Genomic DNA, 21,461 nt, shown 5'->3' with positions numbered 1-21,461 from the left:
TCAAGGTCATGTGATTCATATTCTGGACACAAGATTTGAATGACGGTCTTTATTAAAACTTTACAGTAATTCAAAACAACTTACTTTAAAAACTGAATTAAGTGTTACTTTTCTGTACTACATTATAGTGTATATCAGTACAGTATATATTTAATATTTCCCTTTTATAATCCATTATCAGCCTTGGAAGTATACATAAACTGCTCTAACATTTTTTATATATGATATGTATATGCTCTACACAATACTTTTGGGTAATTGCTCACTGTGTATTACAAAGAAATTACCACATGAAGAAAGAGGCAGGAAACGGGCACGCACAACACAAAATCAACACTGAAAGAGACGATGAAACAAGGTGCAATGGTTGGAGTATTGCAACTCAATGAAGTATCTGTTTCTAAAGGCAGTACAGCAACAGTCAGTGCCTTGTATAGTAAGCAGCATATCACATCTTTGTCAAAGTACAATTTTATAAAAGTTGAAAATAATTTGTCAACAGGAAGCTATGGAATGTGGTAATAATTCTGTAAAAGTTGATTTCAGAAATAAAGAAGTAGTTATATTTTTAACAGTGACACTAATAATAGTTCAGAAATACAAAACTGCCCCAGCAGAGTCTGCTCCTCACCACATCATTACATCGGGTTTGTCACAGAGCACAGCCCTGCTGACAGAGTGACGGACAGCTGGCTGTCATTCACTGCGTTCGACTCTGTACATGTGCTCGAAGGGTGTGGACTAACCCCTCCGGACACCTGGCTCCCCCATGGTCTCCACTCTGGTCTGGCCCTCTTGGGGCTGAGGCAGGAGCTCCCTAAAGGAGGCTTCTTGCCCTCAAATGTCTCCCTAACCAGTCCATTCTGCACAGTTGGGGCAGTGGTCTGGTCCAGGTGTTCAGCTGAAACCAGAGGCTGTCGGTCCTCCTCCTCAGATATGGCAAACACAGGCACACTGATATGATCACTGTCACCTGAGAAATCACGCCTCTTTGCAGCCTGGCCACCATCGATCTTGCATTGGAGGGAGGAGGAGGAGCCAGAGCTGGATTCTGTCGCGGACCCAGTGGGAGTCCCGGTACCCTTCAATGAGTCTTTCACCTCGGAAAGAAGGCCAAAACAAGGCCCTGTGAACCGCGAGCGGCGCAGGTTACTGGTGGAGTTGAGACGCCGCTGCCTTTGTGCAGGCTGCGTCAGAGGGTAGGAAGCGTTGCTGATGGATGAGTCGGATATTGTACTGGTGTCTGCCTTGGCCTCTAGGTGAACGTCAGAGAAGACATTCCTGTTGTCGCCCCCTCTGCAGTCAGCTACCAAACTGGATGGAGCCTAAAATAAGACCAACAAACCATGGTAATGAGCCAGCATGCATAATGCTATGAAGTGAACAAACTCATTTAGAGATTAAAGTTAAAAAGTTAAACATTATTGCTTGTATGTGCAAAGTATTAGCTTATTAACAGTTTTGCCAGTTATGCAGTGCATTATTTGCATGGTGAAAGTTTTTAAACTCACCTTTCTGTGAAGTCAAACTACTTCTAAAGACAAATAAAATCTTCACAGTTAACAGCTGCTTTTTTACAAACTATACGTTAAAAAAAACGTAACACACCAGCACCAATCACTCCTTATTAACGTTGCAGCATAAATGGCCCTGAGAGTAAAAGTCTGAAGAGATTCAAGTACTGACGCTGTCCACCAGCTTAGTGAAGGGACTAGTCGAGTTCCAGCTGCACCACTTCTTGTGAAGCTGCGGCAGAGGAGGGAGGAAGTCCTGAAAGGTGCGTACACTCCACGCTCTTGGCCTGGCGCAGCCACTGTCATCTTTCAGGGATCTGGCTACAGTCGCCAAGGCATTGGAGTCTTCTGAGGGCCAGTCACATACAGGGCCAGTGTCACTGTGTCGTAGAAACCTCTCCCGCTGCTGAAGCACAGAAGCCACGAAACGTCAAATAAATATCTGGCTGCATGTAGTGGTGTTTAAAAATATCAAATAAAATAACTGCTTTTCTATAATCTCCACCTGCTGGGGTCATTTATGGAGGCTGAAAAAGATGCATGGCAAACAAATTTCCTTGAAAGAGCAAAGATTAAAAGACAAGACTGGCCCAAAGAAGATAAACAAATACAACAGGATGACCACACAACCAAAATAGCTCACATATTTGAGGTGGCATTATGCTAAAGCACTCAACTGCAGCAACAATGGTCAATTACCTGTACTGAGGGGGAAACTGAATCAGCCCTGAGAGCATTTACATGAGACTAGAAAAAAAAAAAAAAAAAAAAAAAAAAGAGAGATTTTTGAGTAAGTTCAACCAAACCCAAAATTTTAATATGGATGTAGATGTGTTAGTCCGACCAAAATCATATGAAACTGAGCTTCTCAAAACTTAACTTACAAAACCAGATTATGAGGTAGGGGATATGCTTAACTAGAATCAATTGGGCATCGATATAATGTACACGCTTCAGAGTTCCATCTATTTCATCTTTTTGTAAAAACAGTAAAGCATAAATGTGTAAAACCCCAGCTGGTCGAGGCGGATGGCCACTCTTTCTGAGCCTGGTTCTGCCGGAAGGTTCTTCCTGTTAAAAGGGAGTTTTTTCTTTCCACAGTCGCCTTGTGCACGCTCAGGATGGGAGATTGGTTCGAAGAGAAGTTTCAGTGTCATCTGTTGGTTTCCTAAGCTAGGCTACTTTTCTTGAATTGGCTCTGTATGTATGAATTGCACCAATTTGGAATGTAATAAATCTGATTTGAATGGGTTATGATTGTATCATAAGTAATTGGATTCTAATTGGATTGTATCTTGGAAGTGCCTTGACATGACATTTGTTGTAATATAATATATAAATAAAATTCAATTGAATTAATAACGGGGTATAATTCCCAACAAAAGCTGCTCTTTTTTTTTGGTCAGACAATGGAAGAACTCCTCAAACTGTGTCCCATCAAAACAATTTGTCAGCTCGCTGTCAACCTGCTCTAACAAAAAAAAAAAAACTTCAACATCAAACAAAAACTCTTTTCAAGTAACTTTAACACAATATCTGGGCAATGAATTTAGCGAGCCCTGGCGCTTTACCTGCATGATTTCCAAAAAAGAAACTTAAACGTGACAGAATGTCTTTAATGTTTTCCCACACAGTCCACAGTGTTGTGGCGCTGGACATACCTCAGTTATAGCTCGATTCCTGTTGCATGCACGTACTCGGACATGGATGGTGGTCCGATTATAAAGCCAAGTCTAAATGGAACCGTATCGAGACTCAACGGTGCATTTAACCATGCCAATTAAGTAATAACTGAAAGACATCACTCATCTCACTTACTTAAAGGAGAAGTTCGGTTTTTTAAACCTGGACCATATTTCTGGTATAAAATACGTTCATCTACTCAGTTTGGTTAAAGTCAGCTTCCTTCGGAAGATAATTAGATCACTCGAGATTCATATAACGGAAGAGAACAGAGCATAGACAAAACAGCCTCTAAATAAGGCATTATCTGTCTTTATTTCGCCAATACTTTAAGATGAATGAATGAATGAATAAATGAATGAATGAAGGCCTACTATTGCACTATTGCACTGATGCACGGAGAAATCAAATAATTACATGAGAAGGTAAGAAAGTATTTCTTATTACTTTATAATGTCACCGCTGTCAAACAGAGTTAACAGTCAAATAGTTTCATAGTGTACGAAAAAACAAAAAAAATTCTTGGGGTAGGGTTAATAGGATCTGGCAGACTGGCAATGTGTTGGCTGCACCTGCTTCAATTCAGCATTGCACCTGAATGCCTCCCAACAGATTTTGTTGTGTACAATATTAATGGATTAACAAGAAGGAAGTGTGCTGATAAGCTTAGCTCAGTCACACAGCCAGGCAGCCGAGCGTGTGTGCCTCTTGTACAAATCTTATCATTATTTATTAAGTATATTAAATCTGTCAAGAGAACAGCAGGGGCTTTGGAATGATTTCAGTCACATTTGCTGCTTTACTGTGTGTGAGCATCCACACGTACCATCGCAAATGTACATTACAGGTCATTTTAGCTGGAGCAACCAGGAGTGGTTAAATGTGATTGACAGGTTAGAAATGCAAAAAGGTCACTTTATCATTTCTGATCAGTCAGGTGCTGTTGATCAGGGGAGGCAAAGGGTCTTAGGAGTTGCACTCATCAAAGATGATAATCCCTCCCACAGAGTTGTTAACCGCTAGCTTTGTCTAGACAAGAATTAGCTGGGGGTTTAATTCAAATGTTGTTTTGCGCTGTGAAGTACTGAAAACACAATGACGACTTTTACATTTGAAAGAAAAATAAAAACCGAGAAGAGATCAACCAGTGCAGTCACTTACTAACTGTGGTTTTAAAGTCCGGGTTGGAGGCAGATCAGGGATGCCTGGAAAAGCTCAGTACATGCTACTTTCCAGGAAAATAGAACCAGCTGAACCAAAGTGACTTTCAGACAGCGAAGCAAGTATAAAAACATTTTGATCCATACTTCTCTGCCTTGATCTTGTCAAGATCTGTAGATCTCAAAATCTTATATATATTTATTTTTTAATCAAACTAAGGCTCTTCTTAGAGGGGGAGTCATTTACCTGACACTGACTATCAGAAGATAAAATTGGTTAGTTGCCCAGGCAGCATTTCTCGAACATTATTTACAAAGACGTCTGAATTGAGGACACACTCAGGCAGACCACACACTGTGTGCCTAAGTGTGCATGAAGCACACCAACACACACCCACACAATTTGAGCTGGGAATCTGGCCCTGTAGATAATACTCCATTAGCCTAGGCTGCAGGAAAGCCTGCCAGTCCTTCAAAAAGCTGCCAGTTGTTTTATGCCAACTTTTATCCCAATAGTACAAAAGAGAGCAGAAAAAAAAGCCTGCTTCTTCAAAGCTCCTCCCATCTTTTAATTATCCCCATTTCCCAATCATGTCCTCGGTTTTCAATATTAGACTGTACCTTTCGTATGCCAGTATAATAGTATCAGTCGTATAGTGAACACTGTCAAGTCAAAGCAAGGAAGCCTGACACCTCCAATGCCTATTTGTTCTTGTATAATTTCCACAAAGTGAGTAGAAACATGCTATTGAGGCATTGAGGGTACTATAAGACATAAAACCATCAGTACTTTTGGTAAAGTTAGATGTGATATTAAAGAGTTCATGGTCATGCCATTACTGTGCTAACAGGCACATGTTTAGCAGGAAGTGCATCGCAGCTTTCTCACCGATTTCACTCAAAACAACAAATGTTACCATGCTGACAGTACTAAAGAAAAAGCTCAGGAGATCACAAAATCCAATCTGGGCTTGTACACATCTTTAATCTGAAACTGTTTGACATGGCGGGTCTTACTGTGTGAGGGGAGAAGGGTAGCCCGCTTGGGCTAGCAGCTGATGATATAATGAAAACCTCATCTGCACCGAGGTCGAGTTCAGTCAGACCACTGCAGGAAAGGTCTACATCAGCATTCTGGGAGAAGTCATCACCAGCACTGACTATAGAAAAGAAAGAAAAATTTTAGCAAAAATTTCTTTAATTGTGCTTTTTACAAATGTGTTGGCGCTCAAAGAAGATTCACAGAGACTGAAAAAAAAATGCACTTTCAAATTCACTTCATACAACAATAGCTCTCACCACAAACTACATTCATTCAGTTTTTATTCATCCATATCAATAACTGCTGCGATGCAACTCAAATAATTCTGAATCATAGCATTTTCAGTATAAACTCTGTGACTGGGGCACACAGAGAACGACACTGTAGTCCCCTGTTGTTCAAACTACTCCCAGGCTGCTTTGTGGGTTAAATACCACAACCCACAAATCTCTCAGCCTGGGTTCAGTCCCACGGCGAGAGATTGTTCCCGGATCAAGCCTGAGTGCTTTTCTGGAAAAAAAAATATCTAAAAAATGCAATTTTGCTTTCTATTGAAAACTCTACAAGCTCACCCCTCAAAGGGCCTCTTGTCATTTTCCCTCTTTATAAAACTCTTTATTTTACAACATAGGTAAGTGATACAACCATAATCATCTTATAAAAGCTTGCTTGGATTTCCATTTCCCCTGACAGATGCGTTGGAATAAAACGAGAAGTGGGGTGACCGCCATAGACGAGAAATGACACCATTAAAATAGAAAATCCAATCCCTCGTAATTCAACTGACAAATAATATCCTCTGCAGTAACCGACACACTTCTCAAACCTCAGGTCTTCAGTTTGAAATGAATGCAGAAAACATTAGATTGCAGCTTTGCAAGTAAATTAAATAAAGGGAGATTTATATTCTCGACAACATTATTATCATTCCTGAAATTATTTGTCAAATATCTAAAGACATTTAGCAAAATCCACTGTAATGTGCTGTTGATTGGCCTTGAGCATGTTGCAATACCCATTAATGCATTCCATTTTGTACATTGTAATTTTAGAATATGAAGCCGAGTATGGGGAATTCAATAAGCAATCCAATTTATCCAACTTTCATCTATTCATCTATCCTGTGGGAATGCATTTGTGTCTGTTTAGGTGTGTGTCCTCCCAACCTGTGTGTGGTGGGGTGTCGTTGTTGTTGTCCTGCTCTATGGTCGTTTCCAGTTTGGCCTGATTCTCAGCCATCAGCTGCAGCTCACTGACCTCGGCACCAGTGTTCTGAACTCCCTCTGGCACCTACAACACAATGCCATTCAGTTTTTCTACAAAGATTCAAGATGCATCAGCAGTGCAAAAATGTTCACAATTTACAGTGTTAGAGAAGAAATGGCCCAGTGTTAATGTGGAAATGGTCCTCCAGCTTTCAGAGCCACTGTATAGCACACCTTCATAACCCAAGGTCTGGGCATCGGGTTAGAGTTACCATGAGATTTGAGATCAAGGTAAAATGGATTAATTTTTTTTAAAGAATGCAAATCGTGAACAAATCACATAAATGTGACATGTTTGTCAGGTATTTCCCTTTTCAGTCAATTTACCATGTTATCAGTGTAAATTCTGGGTACTTAAACTTGTGACGGGCTAGAGCCGCTGGGAGGAATCACCTCCTGTACTGTTCTATGTTGCAGTGGAACTGAAGAATCCTCAAACTGAACACACTGTTGTTTCGTCTCTGTCTTGTGTAGAGGGTGGGCAGTATTGTCCAATATGTTCATCAACTTGTGTACCATTCTTTTTTGCACAATCAGCTTTAGGGGCTCCAGAGAAGTCCCCAGCAGAGTTAGCCACGATCTGTTTGTTCAGTTTCTTTGAATGACTGGCTCTGATGCCGTTGCTCAACAGATGACTGCAAACCAGATTGCACTCTCCAATACAGACTTCTACAAGCTATGCAACATCTTAATGCAGACATTGAAAGACCTAAGCTTCTGCAAGAAGTAGAGTCTCGGCAGCCTTGGCTTTAAATCCAACTAATAGGGCTTTAAATGTTCATAAACAGTCATTGTTTTAAGTCTGTGATCAGGTATGCACTTGAGGTCGTTCAACTAGGTGGAGATTGGAGGGGCAGTGCTACAAAAGTTAACCATGTTGGCCTAACTGGCAAGTATTAAAAGAAATGTTCAGTGATGCAAGATAAAGCTCCATCTTTAGACAAGAAAGCAAAAAGGATTTAAAGGACAGTCAAATGCTGAGAAAAACAAAAAGGAGGGGGAAAACTGCAAAGAACAGACATAGCTTAGTATTCTCTTTTTGACATTCCATCCTTTTTCAATAAAAAATATAAACAGATGTAATATTGTTCTGAAATGGTACAATACATTTATCAATTTCAAACTATATTGAGAGCTTTTTCAATTCAGACATGCAAGCATATACAACTATTTTCACACAGCGCAACATCAAAGAGCAACGGGCCCTTTGATGTCAGAAGTTAAAAAAGCACACCTCACTCCCTTAGGAATATAATCATTGGAAACTGCTACCCCTGGCAAAAATGATGGAATCATCATACTTGGGGCATGTTCATTCAGCATTATTCATTTATGAAAATAATCAAATCACACATATTACAAAAAAAATATTTCATTTCATAGCTGAACATTCTGGATTTGAAAAACATACCCTAGAATTGAAAAAAATGGCATGTTTTTACTGATTTTTTTTCAGATAAAAGTTTAAAAAGAAAAAAAAAATCACTACGCTGTAAGGAAGAAATGACAGAATCACCTTGCAATTTGGATTTAAAAAAACAATACTTGCACATTTCTAAACATACAAATGAGTCAGCAGTTAAGAGAGTGTTTGCAGAGCTTAACAAGCTGTTACACCTGGCTGACTGACAGGAAACATGGTGAGATGACGGTTGAAACGATGGAAAGGATTATAAAACTTCTGCTAAATGAGAATTCAACTCAGAGTGTGGCAAAAGATGTTGGTTTTGCACAGTCATTAGTCTTCATCTAAAACTTGGAGCCATTACAAACAAAATGAGAAGGCTGTAACAAGGAAACAAACAGGTTGACCAAGCTTGTCAGGATATAAACCTTCAAGCAAAATGCGGGAAAATAGAGAATTCACAACAAAAGGAATGTAGTTCAAAGGAGTCAAGCTTTGTGACCAAAGTTCAAGAAACCAGCTGAAGGAAATAGATTTACACTGAGAAAAGCCAAATGTAAACCATCACTAACACCTAAACAGAAGGAAAAAAAGGTTCCAGTGGGCTAAAGAGAAGTGGTCATGGGCTGTGAACGATTGGACGACAGTGATACTCAAAGATGAATCAACAATTTTGTCCAATCTGAATTGGACCATTAGATGGTGCTGGATGTTTAGTTTGGTGCAGGTCCAGTGAAACTGCCAGTAGAAATAAAGCAAATTTCCACAATCATTAATAATATGGGATTGACATCAGGTGAAAGACCAGGAATGCAAAAGCAAAGAGCAAAGAGTATTCAAACTTTTCTTCAGGAATGACTAATCAACTCAATGATATGGCCAGCAAACAGTAAGGATCTGAATCCGATTTAAATTCATGGTGGAAATTGAAAAAATATGGTCCATGACAGGGCTCCATCCTGCAGAGCTCATCTGGTAACTGTTGTCCACCAAAGCTGGAACCTGATTGTTGAAGGATATCGCTTTTCATTCGTTGTTTTAGAAGTCCATGCCTCAAAGATTTCCAGCGGTCAGAAAAGGCGCCACAAAGTACCGACTGTTGTTTTCTTATTTATTCGGTTTAGCTATTAAATCAAATTGTATTGTGTCATATCTCTATTGTTTTTGTTTATAGGGAGTGACTCAATTATTTTTGCCAGTATTTAAAGCCTCAATTCCAATTTTATGGATTTAGAAGTCGTTTTGTTTTATATATTTGAATAACGAAGATGACAACAAAATTGCTACTTTACTCATCGTTTATCAGCATATCATATTTATTGGTAAGTTTTCTTTTAAACTGATCAAATATGTTTGTCAGTTAGGAAATCATATGTCCAAAAATAAAAAGCCAACAACTGTACTTCTCTTTTCCTCTGACTGTAGAACTGTCTGTACCTCAGAGTTGCTGGATGTGCAGGAACCGGCTCTTTTTGGACACAGCTTGGGTCTGGAAAACATGAAGTTCAAAATCAATTCAATCCCTAATTACATACAGATCTGAGAACAGGCTTTTATGAATCTCCCCAGTTTGTCCCCATGCTTAGCTGGGTTTTTTAAAGAATGAAAACCACTCTAGTGTTCACAGATTTACCAGAAATGCTAAAATGGACACTATCCCATTCAGCTGCATTGAAATGGGATCTTTCTGTCACCATAACCACCTTCATCAATATACAGTATTATAGCTCACACATAACTGTGGCTATTTCCACTAAGAAGCCATTCTGTTGTGGTGCTGGATGATGAAGCAAGCTCCACCGCAATCTTGGATTCACAAAAACACAAGATTCTTCTCTAAACGTTCTCATACACATTGCTGCTGAGCTGTTTCTGCAAGGCAATGCCTTTTTTCTAGTGGCTCACAGACTTGTTTACTGCCGCCATTCATTTCAAATACAAAGTCAGATCAGATTCTAAACACTAACATAAGCATTGCAGCTAGTAGAGAAAGGAAGAGTGACACATTCCCTTTCTTCATACCACAGTTTATCCACATGGATTCATGTGGCTATTGCTATTAGATTTGTTCAAAATTGAGTAGATTTAACCCACCTGCCTCTTTATCTTTGTTATGTGTGTATGATATTATCATAGCCACCATTATTTTATTTTATGCCATGGTCTTTTGCTTATTTGAAGTGGTGAAGCATACAGCATGTACTTCCTTATTAAAGTGACTCTTACAGCTGAATGAGTTCATTACCTGCCACCGGTCAACTCAGGGCAATCCCTGCTGTGACTCTCATCCACCGTTGGCTGTTTTCTGACCAGAGGAGGATTGGAGTTAAACTCAGTGCTGCTTAAAACTTGCAAGATTCTGCCTGACTCGCCAGGCTAGTTGCCAACAGTTTCTCTGAACTCATTTAAATTAATAGGGAACAACTGAATAAGAGGGGGAAAAAACAGGTACCGAGGCAGCTCATGAGTTTGATGTTTCATGGTAATACATTTCCTGGCTTCTGTATGACTCGTGTTGTTGTTCTTGCTAATTATACTTTCATTTTATTGAACACGTGTTTCTAATTTCCCTGTCCTGAATAGCAAGAACCTGAGGAGTTATTGTGCCTGACGGATGGGTTGGAGACACTGAGCTGCATTTGAAATGAACACAGATCAGATTAAATCATCTTTTTTCAGAAAGTGTATGACTGACATAAGCACAAATCTAAATCTAAATTTCAAATTCATCTGAACCAGAAGGGTAAGCTTGTCAGAACGGATAGTATTACAAATTTAACCGCCGAGTTTGTGCTCATTGTCCTTGGGGATGGAAGAGGGAGCAGCTTGTAATTTACACCTTTTGCCTGACCGACAATGTTGTCACTACCAAATTCACATGGAGTGCTACTTCTTCTTGCAGTCCCTATTCCCTCACTTCCCCGCCCATTACTTTCATGCAGCCTTTATGTTTTGTTCACTGGAATTGATGCGAGGTGCAGGACCTTGAATGCCCCTCTGTCTATGGTGAGAAAGTTCAACATCAATGAAACAATTCCAGTCATACCGAACAAATCAAAAAGGATCACCACATCAGGGCTTGAGGCCTTCAGCTGAGTCAATATAACAGACTTGTGACTGTTTAGGTGCGAGTTTGTGAATCTGTATGTGTGCATCTGCTGTCAGACCAGCCCATTTCAGAAATACTGAAGGCATGTGAATTTTCTCTGGGAAACATTCAGAGAGGCCTTAAATAGATTGGGTTTATCTTTAAAAATACAGTGGAAAAACAGAACCCTTGGTTTGCCAAAGATCAATTTTGTCTGCATTATTATCTTTTCTTTTTTCCTTTTGCTTAAACAAAGTAATTTTACCTGAAAATGATGCAGAGGGCGCCTATAAGTATCATGGTGAAGAAGGCAGCTCCACTCACAGCAGCCAGCAGAGAGTCTACCTTGCTGCCTGACGGAGATGTGGCCTGTCGGTCCCCCCCTGGCTCAGTCAAGTTGTAGTAATGGAAGAGCAGAGCAAACCCACGTCCCCAGTGGGTGGTAGTGATGAGCTCCATGATGACCTCCACCATCTCCTTGCGCGAGCCAAAAACCAGCTGGCTGCTGGGAGGCCGATTGGACCCACAGAACCTAGAGGAAAAGGTGATGAGGTCTGAGATGTAGAGGACATCGTGGGGGCACGTGTCAAGCACTGACTGCTGGGTTTCTGGGCTCACAGCTGGAGTGCTGGTGAAGTGCTGTGAAGCAAGAGTGGTCTCTTCCACAGCTGTGCTTGGGTCAGAACTGGGACTGAGGTCTGTTCTTAAGTGAGACGAAGAGGCAGAGTTGATGGCCTTGTCACCTGGAGGTACGGCCCCAGGTATCAGGAGGAGGGAGGGAGGGGGTGGTGAAGGCAGGCTAGAAGAGGAATCTGTAGATCTTTTGGCAGAATTTGAGACTTTGGCAATCTCCATTTTTGTGGACTGCTCCTGGACCACCACTTGCTTGACCTCACCATCTTGGGGGGACTGCTGAGTCTTTGAGACATCCCCTGCACTTTGAAGCAAATGCTCTTTAGCTGTGGAAGAGGCTTCATCTGCCGCTAAGCTGCCTGGGTTGAAAGTCAAGTCATCCTCATTCTCTTTGAAATTAGAGATGGCAGAATACTGAGCGGCAGAATCATGGCTTTCAAACACGTCAAAGTCAAATATCTCCAGAACAAGCTGGTAATCAACAGGCACAACGAACTGCCAAACGCAATGTGTCCCAGAGGAGTAGTTGTATGGGAAGCCGGGTGACAGGATGAGGCCTTGGACATCCACTACATCCACCTTGGCACCACAGTCAAAGTACACCTGTATTAGGAAATACATAATGTTATTTGAGACACTCAATCTGCTGTAAGGCAGAACAAAGAATCATATTTTAATTTCAGGCACAAACTGATATCTCCTTGCAGGGAGCTGGCAGTACAAGTACTCCCAAAGTGAGGGCTTGTGATTCCCTTTGGTGCCATCAATGCTGGCATCCTTGTTATTCTTCATTATGGTAAGTGTTGACCAACATGATCTTACACTGTTATTTCTGAAATGAGTGATACATTCGAATAATGGCCACTTAATGATGACATTTTTCACATCAAAGATACGTACAAATACGGCAAATAATACAGTCATATGCGGTCTGATTGCCGATTGACATAAACAATCTTGACACTGAATTATCCAACTATGCAGTGTTGCCAGTATATAAAGGCCTGTGTTTTGACTGTAATGCTGACCTTAGTAACCGGGGGTGTGGGGAAGGAGCGGGGTATTTCTTCAAACATGCAGACTGTAATTCTTCCCAGGTGTACAGAAATCTAAAGGGAACCTTGGCCCTAAGCAGAGGCAGATGTTTGGTTGGAACAGGGTGCTGAGGACCAGACCTGTGTAGGGGGGCTGTGTGTTTATGAGCTTTCCTGTTCGCCTCAGTTCTGGACTGTGGGAATGCTCCAGACAGACAGACCCCCCTTTACCACACAGGTAACAAACCAACACCCTCAGGCAACACTTGTGCTCTGGACTGAAATAAAAACATACAAGATTACTATGTGATTGCACAAAACACAGCAGCCTTTTTAATAAAATACTAAGTTGATTACTTTTTCCCACTAGTCATTATCATTGTGTTATCTAATTTCATGCTGTCCAATTAGTGTGCTGGTGGTCTTTCAGAAAAAAGAAACGCAATTTAATAGATTCAAATCCTCAAAGAAACATGTATCTGCACAATCAGCAATCAAAGATCCTACTCGAGCTCCACTCTGTTATGGTGACTTCTGGCTCCAGAAAGTGAGGACCAAATGCTGGAGTCAAGGCAATGAAACTCCAACCTGACCTTTACTGTTAAAATAGTAGGGTTTTTCTTTTTTTCTTCTATAAATTAACAGGAATTTACAAAATTCTAAAACTATTCTTCTTCTTCTTCTTCTTCTTCTTATTATTATTCTTTTGTTGGTAAAAAGACAATAATTATTTTTCAGTTAACTATTAATGAACCTGAATAAAATAGAATAATCACCTTTTAGACAACAAAACCTGAAAATGCCTTGGATGCATTCCTTAAAGAGGCTGGTATGTTTAGGTGAAGCCTACCAGCCAAGTGGTCAATATAGTAAAAATAAATTACAATGAAGACAAACAACTGCCTGATTTACAAAAGAAAAGGTTTTTTTTTAGCACTTACTGTGCAGTATATTACTTGATCACATAGTATTTTTTATCACAATCATACCTATTATTTTTCTCTTTTACCTCTTTTCTCACAGGTGAATGTTTGCTGTCTAGAGAGGTGAAATATCTGCCAGGGACAAAAACAGTGCTACTGTTGGCTCCCACTGCATAAACATTAGTTAAGTCCACAGATCCCAACACCACTGGCTGTCGCAGCTGGTGGAAATACTGCACTATAATGTTGAAGACATCCTGGCCAAAAATGTACATTCCTGCGCAGACAGCGATTTGGTGGATAATGAGAATACACGTAAAAGTGCAACAAGCAGCTTAGAAATCTTGTTGCAAAGCGATTTGCATGAAACACAAATCATAACTTACTAAGTGGTGAGGGAACAAACGGGGCCAAGTTTGAGCGAAAAACAGTGCAAGTCTGAGCCATGAGATGGCATCAGACATGTTTGTCAGCTCCCACTGCATTTCTAAGAAATGCAAAGTGAATGTGTGTGGTTAACCAAGTATGCAACAATTTAACCAGCTTACTACACTGCATATTTTCCTAATTACATTTACAAACAGAAGTACCGTTGTCATAGATAATAAACTGTTTGTGGCACGAGTGACATTAGATTTAATGACATTCTTACTGTTATTACTTCTGGGGAAAAAAAACTAAAACAGATATCTTATCTTATTTACCACTGCTCTGAAATGGCATTTTGGAGGTAATCGTATTATTGCTTGGCATACCACACTTGCCCTGCCTACACACTTACATGAAATGAATGCGATTCAGCCTGAATGATGTTTCAACAGGGTAATTGCCTTTCTTGTTGAGGTTAGAGAGAGTAACCTAATTTTGGGTTTTCCATGTTTCAATTAGGGAGACGACTTCATAATATTGAGTGGAAAAAGTGGAAAATAGGTAACTTTTGAGTCAGAGATTAGTAGTGATGAGAATCTGAACGCAAGTTCATTTATCTGCCCAGAATGTTGAATTCAGGCCTTTCCAGAGTTTCTTTGAAAGATCTGTTTCACCTCATTTTTTCACCCTAAAATGAGTAAATCAACATAAAAACTAAACAAAAACAAAGCTGTAAATTAATGGTGATTAAAAGAGAACTGTGTCAGGGATTATACCATCTGATCATTCTCACTAGGATGAGGCTGCCGGGAGGTCCCCTGCACCCTCGTATGTACATGCTAGACTACACATGAAAGGACTCCAAAGTGCCACTGTGTTGAATGGAAATGGGACATTCTTATAATGCCAAACATCTCAGTTCTGTTACATCACAGGCCGCTCCACTGGCAGGCCGCTAATTATTCAAGGATGCCTTTTCTCATGGCGAAACAATGGCCCGCAGTGCTGTTTTAGTGAGCCACTCCACAAATGGGGCAACCAGATCATATTTTAATGAAGTAATGCTAATAAGGTGCAAGCTGAAAGTTTACATAAGAGCTGGTGGGTCATTGTACCCCTGTTGTGTTGCTTCCCTGGACAGAAGTAGATAAAATGAGCACATAATTGTCTGAAATGACTTGTTAGACCAGCTGCTGTCGTTGCTGAGAGACCTCCAACAAATGGTTTGCAGTTTTAACTTCCAATGATACGTCTTTAAATTAACAAAAAAAAACAAAAAAACACTTTTTTCTGAAAAATCAGGGACAACTTTAAATGCTCCGATGATGCTACATTTATGTGTGTTGTATTGCTATAATTTATTGTACATAGATCGATGATTAGGAATAATAAGATTTGAACATTGACACAAATTCTATTAAAACTTTCACTAAATTGTGATAAATAAGTAGCTTTCTCTGCAGCTGGGGGATATGGCCAGAAAGAAAACTGTGAAAAATTAACTCTTGTTAAAAACCTAATTTGTTCAAATTAATTCTGAAATTTTAAACCACAAAACCTAATATCTGGATTGAAAAAAATTGCAATTTTTCACATAAAATAAGAACAAGTTGGATAAGAGTCTAACTGTCAAGCACACCTTTATTTGACAAAACAGTGACCTGAGCCCAATGTTCTGTGCAACAGAGATTTTTTCTTTGTTTTTTAAACCACCCAGGCTGGTGACACTGCTGTGAAAACTCTGCAACACGAGCTGCCTTCTGCTGAAATACTGTTAACACACACACACACACACACACACACACACACACAAAACAGTCTCGAACTAAACAGGCAGGCAGGCCCCTCAAAAGGGGGCAGGAATCCTCACCAGCCCTGTTTACTACAGCAGAAGAGTGACACCGCCTCACAGGCTTGTGCCTCAGTAGCAGCAGTCTACTCAGAGTGCATCACAATCACGCTTGATTTTTTAAGTCTAAACCAGTGTCAACTTCGGAAGACCTTATGGAGGAGTAGATTGACTAAAATGAGCTTAAAAATTAAACAAAAGAGAAATACAAAAAGTGCAGGTTTTGTTTCCGCTTACTCTTATCTACTTAATCTCAGTAGCACAAAAACAGTCAAAAAACTGATGCAGCCTCACCTTTATTGCAACATGGGAACACAAAAAAAACCACATTGTAGAAACAGAATAAAAAGGTAAGAATTTATGCAATAAAATCCTCAATGAAGATGAGAAACCTTCTGACAAAACAAGAATAAAAGCTGCAGCTATGTGAGTTTAATAAGATTAGGAGTGCCACTGATTCAATTAGACTAAAAAGCGCTTTTTCTTAGAGTTCAACAAATATACAGGAATTTCCCAGTATATACAAAGCAACAAGAACTCACATGATACTATTCATATAGTACAAAAACAGAAAAGAAAATCTAAAGCAACTGTAGCACAATCTCTTCAAAAAGCTCCATTTATATTTTTCATCATTTGCACAGTTTCTCACAAAAAAGAAAGAAAACAAAAAAGATACAACACAAGATCCTTGAGGTCATTCCCTACAGCTGTGAAAAGGTGCTGATACTCAAGTCCAGGTTTTATCTCGTGGGGTCTCTCCTGGTGGGATCAGTAGTAGCACGCTCAGCCCACAATGAGTTTACAAACAGCTGCTGTGGCGGCCTGATTAGGCCTAGGCATGTTTCGGGTCAGGCTTGTTGACCACTGCAGAACTTGCTCAGCACATTTTCACCACTGACTGCAATGCAAGTGACTCATTAAAGACCTCTTTAAGCCCAAGCCCAAACATGTTCAGTCACCACTTTATTTATGGAGCCATTATGGAATGTTCACAGTAACAGACGTGGATAAGCGGAGCACTTTAATTTACTACCAATTAACATATTTTCTCTGAAAAGATCTGCTGCAGCTGCTGGTAAAACCAAGCCAGTGTAACCCTGTGTTAAATTCTGACCTTATCCTCACAGTGGCTGACCAGTTTGGAGAAATAATTCCAAATTGGGTCTGAGATCCGATTAATGCAGTTATCCGTGATAACCACTCTCCGGACAGCTCTTTGGTGACTTCAGCTCGGCTGACACACTTAAACTCTGGAGATGTCCAACAATTCTTCCAAGAAAACTTTTATCATTTTCACCTTGTGATACTCGCTGCCTATTCGTCTATATGTGAGTGTTATTAGCGAAAAACCTGGCCCTGAAAACATCTACTGTAAAGGGAACTAAGACAAAGGTGGCCTCAGGTACTTTGGCAGATGTTGACACATCTGTCTTGGCCTGGGAACTCGTGCGTCTTTTGCTTTGGTACATTGTGTCTGTTTGTAGTATCTGTAAGGGAAATGTGTAGTGGAGGAACAACCACCAAAACTCTATCTGGCACTTTTGCCCCACTAAAAATGACCACTAAAAATCTCTGTTAAAGCTAACAAAGATTAAGTGGCTGCAATTAAAACCAACAAGAACCAACAAGAACCAACAAGAGCTCACAAACTTGCAGCCTCACTTATCTCCTTTCTTTCTTTTTCTTTTTAGCATCAACAATGAAAAAAGTGAGACCCAATGAGGTAAATCATGGAATTCCTGGTCCTGGATGAGCTGACATTTCCTGTCGTCAACAATAGAGGTGTAAGAAATGTGATAGATCTCCTGAGCCTAAAATACAAAAATAAAGAGCAGGAGACACTTCTTGAATGTTGTGTTGCCAGAATTATTAAAAGCATGAGTAAAGCACAATTTTCCAATTGTAAAGATCAAACAACTGCTAAATTCATAGTATTAGGTTTGAAAATCAAAAGAAAATGAGCAGTGCTTTCTGGTCTGAGACGCTGATTTACAGATTTTGGACTGGCTAAAACAAACATCTTGGAAATGAAGTCACAAATGCATACTGCAGAAATACATAGTTCACATTACATATAAAACAATCATATGAGAGGAAATTCTTATTATGTCTACAGAGCTTCCTTAATCTTCAATATATGTCATGATGCATTGTCTCGGGCCCCAGTGTGTGCCTCTTTTGTATGAGCATCACATAAACGGTCAAAGCAAAGGATTTTGTTTATTTGTTTGTAAGTACAGGAAAGGTTGTTAGAGCTTAATGATGAATATACATAATACAGGACTACCATTTTTGCTCTAGGTTAGAAAAGAAAAAGAAGAAAAAGTGAAGTATTTTCATCTAGATTACAAGAGAGGTATTCAAGGTTTAAGAGATGCCTTCAAAACAGACATTTTGGTATTACTGTTCCTGACACTAGCCTTTTCATCCAGTTCCCACTGCTACTCACTGACACACAATGTTTATCTGTTGACAGATAAACATGTCATACAAATAAATGAATTCACTCTTCACTTGTCCCACAACTCACTTCAGTTAGAGATGAATGTTCCCTCATTGCATTCCGAATAAAACCATCTCACACACAGAATGGAGTACCAAAACAAAGCTCAAATTCACTCTTCCTCAGCTATAGAACTGAAATGTGGACTGACAGACTTAGATGCCTCTGTTGCTCTGAGAGGCATAAAATACATTCCAAGCTTGTTTATGCTGTTCCAAAAATCAACTTAATAGAAAAAGAGAACAGAGGACAAAGCCGTATTTTACCGTGCCCCCCCGAGGCAGATAATTGCAAAGATAGTGAGCATCCTGTACACACAGGAGCTGAAGCCAAAGACAATTTTGTAGTTTAGGCTTCTGTAGTCTAGGTTCAAAAATTGGGCTGCTGAGCTGACATATTCCTTCAACAGAGGAGGATGACTTAAAGGTGGAAGCACAGACCTTATTCTGGTTTTGATATCCTAAGAGATACACATGAAGAGTCACCAGGCAGAATCACATGCAAATCACACATGAATCATGTAGCAATAACATTTTACAAATGCTGCTGGGTTAGGGTTAACTCACACCTCTATTACAAAAGAGGTTATTTAGATGAGAGTAAACGCAGAGTCATCAGAATTAAGAACAAGAACAAATGTCCCACCCTGCCCTTGCCCAAAGATGACTGCTCCAGGTGACTGACAAAGACTCTTAATCTCAGTCACATGCATTTATCTTTCTGGTACACTTAACCACATTAACATCTTAATGGCACCTCATACTATTGCATCGGAGTAACTTTTACATCACAATCTATCCACTGTAAAGTGCTCACAGACAGCTGGGAGCCTCATTAACCTGACAGTGGCCCTTTGATTCTAACACATGGGAAGCCAAAATAAGTTTAACATGAGTCTGACTGAATGGAGAATGCACTGCTGATCATGAACTCCACCCATTTCAGAGGCAAAACTTGGGATTACATACTCAATGAGTTTGACCATGAAAACAGAAGGCGAACATGCTCCCAATGTGGTTCTCATTTCAGCTGTTTGGACTCTGCATGCCATTCTCCAACCCTGTGAAGTTCAGTTACATCAAAACATGCCTGTGCCCTCAAAACAACCACTGGGAATCTGAGTCTGGAGCATATAATCAGAGAGTTTAGTCAATTTGAGCAAACATGCCAAAACTTTCATAACGTTTCTATGAATGGCAAAGTGAGCGAGAGTAAATCGGCTTGGATCAAGATGGGTAAACAAGTCTGGCGAAGGCCAATGTGACCTGGCAAAACTGTCAGATGAACACAAGGAATACGTTTATCTAATAACTTGCAATACAAAAGTCAGGATTAACTTTCCTTTCCAAAGTTCGAACCACCCGTTAAAAAAAATGTATCAGTAGGCCTATAATGTCAGTAGAATAGTCTACGAGGACGTACTGGCTAAAGTCAACGTCCTGTTCTGTTGCCAACAGAACCGACGTAAACATCGTACATTAAAGTTTATCGCTTAATATAAAACATCTTTAAATTGTAATGCTAGTTGTTGGACGTTTTTTTCATGGAAATGGATGTTTCCAAATCGTTGGTTAAAATGTTATACAACAAATAGCTCTTAAAGGTTTAATATGTTAAATTCAAACACAGTTCAGACTGCATATCTCTTCTCGCTATCGCCAGGTTGGTAGTTACTTAAATGAAACGCGCAGCCGGAGCAAGTGTTCCTTTATTTATCTGATATGTATGCCGAAATTGAATATAGTACAATTATTTTGTCGGCATAACTTGGTTCATGTCTTTTTAGGTTTAAAACGTTTGCTATGAGGTAAACAACTGCTAAATAGAAAGTTCTTCCAACGGAGTTCGTGGCTTGGTTCTATCCATACATGTGCACGATACTCAACAACGCGGAGTAATCTTTGCTTTATTTCTGCAGCAAACAAATGTCAACTTACTTTCTGTGCAACGCATCCCATCATGAAGAGTAGATATGCTGTCGTGAAAGAATGCGCCCCAAGCGACGGAGCAAAATTCATTTTCATTAAATTATTCCTTTTTAATGCGACGCACCGTGAGCAATGTCCCGCTCCTCTGCTTCCCTCTCATTCACCTGAGGTATCGGGGGCGCGCTTCCATCGTTCATGGGCGAACCCAAACACAAGACCCCTTGGCTCTCCGATTCTTGACATTACCATAACTTGATCAGGCTCTTTTCAAACTTCTGCCTCCAGTCAGTCTAAATTCCGAGAAACCGTACAATTGTATCACAAAATCTTGAACTTGTATTCTTGCAGCCTCTCCTTTTGACCAGCTTAAAACCAAGTCGAAAAGTAAATAAATGATTGAAAAAAAAAAACATAAATGATCAATGATTTATCAATAAATTGTGCTGCTTTTGCTAAATGTCTGTTCACTTAGACTTATATTTAGTATTTTGATGTAACTCATTTTGTAAATCAGCATTTCTCTTAATAGTGACCATGTCAGAGACACGTTAAAAGGTTTTTGGTAAGTGTCAAGGCAGTAGGATGAGAGAACAGTCAGCCTTTACAGCAATGTGTCTCAGACAGAATGTCTTCCAACCAAATAAAAAATATATTGTGCCTATAACAGGCAGCCTGTTCAGGACTCTCCTTTTGGGATTGAATTGAATTCCAATACAATTTAAGATGGAAGAAAACACGGAGAAAACTTAGACATCTTGCGGTGTGTCTTGGAAGTATCACATCTTATAAACTCAGTCAAATCTGAGTCAACACCTTGATATAGTACCTTTGTCAAGCATTAAATACGGCAGATCCACCGAATATTATCCAAATAATTATTCTGTCAAGCAATCACATATCGTAGGTTATCTCTCATAAATAGCTCATTTTGGTATTATTCATGACTTGCTTTTAAAATCAGGACTACTGGCGGTGGTCTTTTTAAGGTTTCGTCTGAGTTTTTCTGTCGTTCCTGACGTCACCAATAGATGGCGCAAAAGTAAACTGGATTTTAATTCGTTG

The 21,461-nt window shown here is 39.8% G+C and overlaps 1 protein-coding gene across 1 annotated transcript; it reads right to left on the bottom strand.

The window, feature by feature from the left end:
• Positions 1-41: 41 nt before the first annotated feature.
• On the bottom strand, positions 42-20,549 carry LOC142382474 (uncharacterized). The gene is made up of 7 exons (XM_075468375.1): positions 20,409-20,549; positions 11,423-12,393; positions 9,507-9,558; positions 6,566-6,689; positions 5,375-5,517; positions 1,687-1,920; positions 42-1,325 (listed from the first exon to the last, which is right to left on the bottom strand). Exons 1-7 carry the CDS (start codon positions 20,493-20,495, stop codon positions 639-641), a joined length of 2,298 nt encoding a protein of 765 aa, XP_075324490.1. The 5' UTR covers positions 20,496-20,549; the 3' UTR covers positions 42-638.
• Between the last annotated feature and the right edge of the window lie 912 nt (positions 20,550-21,461).

Source organism: Odontesthes bonariensis, chromosome 6 (assembly GCF_027942865.1).
Source record: "Odontesthes bonariensis isolate fOdoBon6 chromosome 6, fOdoBon6.hap1, whole genome shotgun sequence".
Lineage (NCBI taxonomy): Eukaryota > Metazoa > Chordata > Actinopteri > Atheriniformes > Atherinopsidae > Odontesthes > Odontesthes bonariensis.
This window is presented reverse-complemented; position numbering and strand designations above follow the sequence as displayed.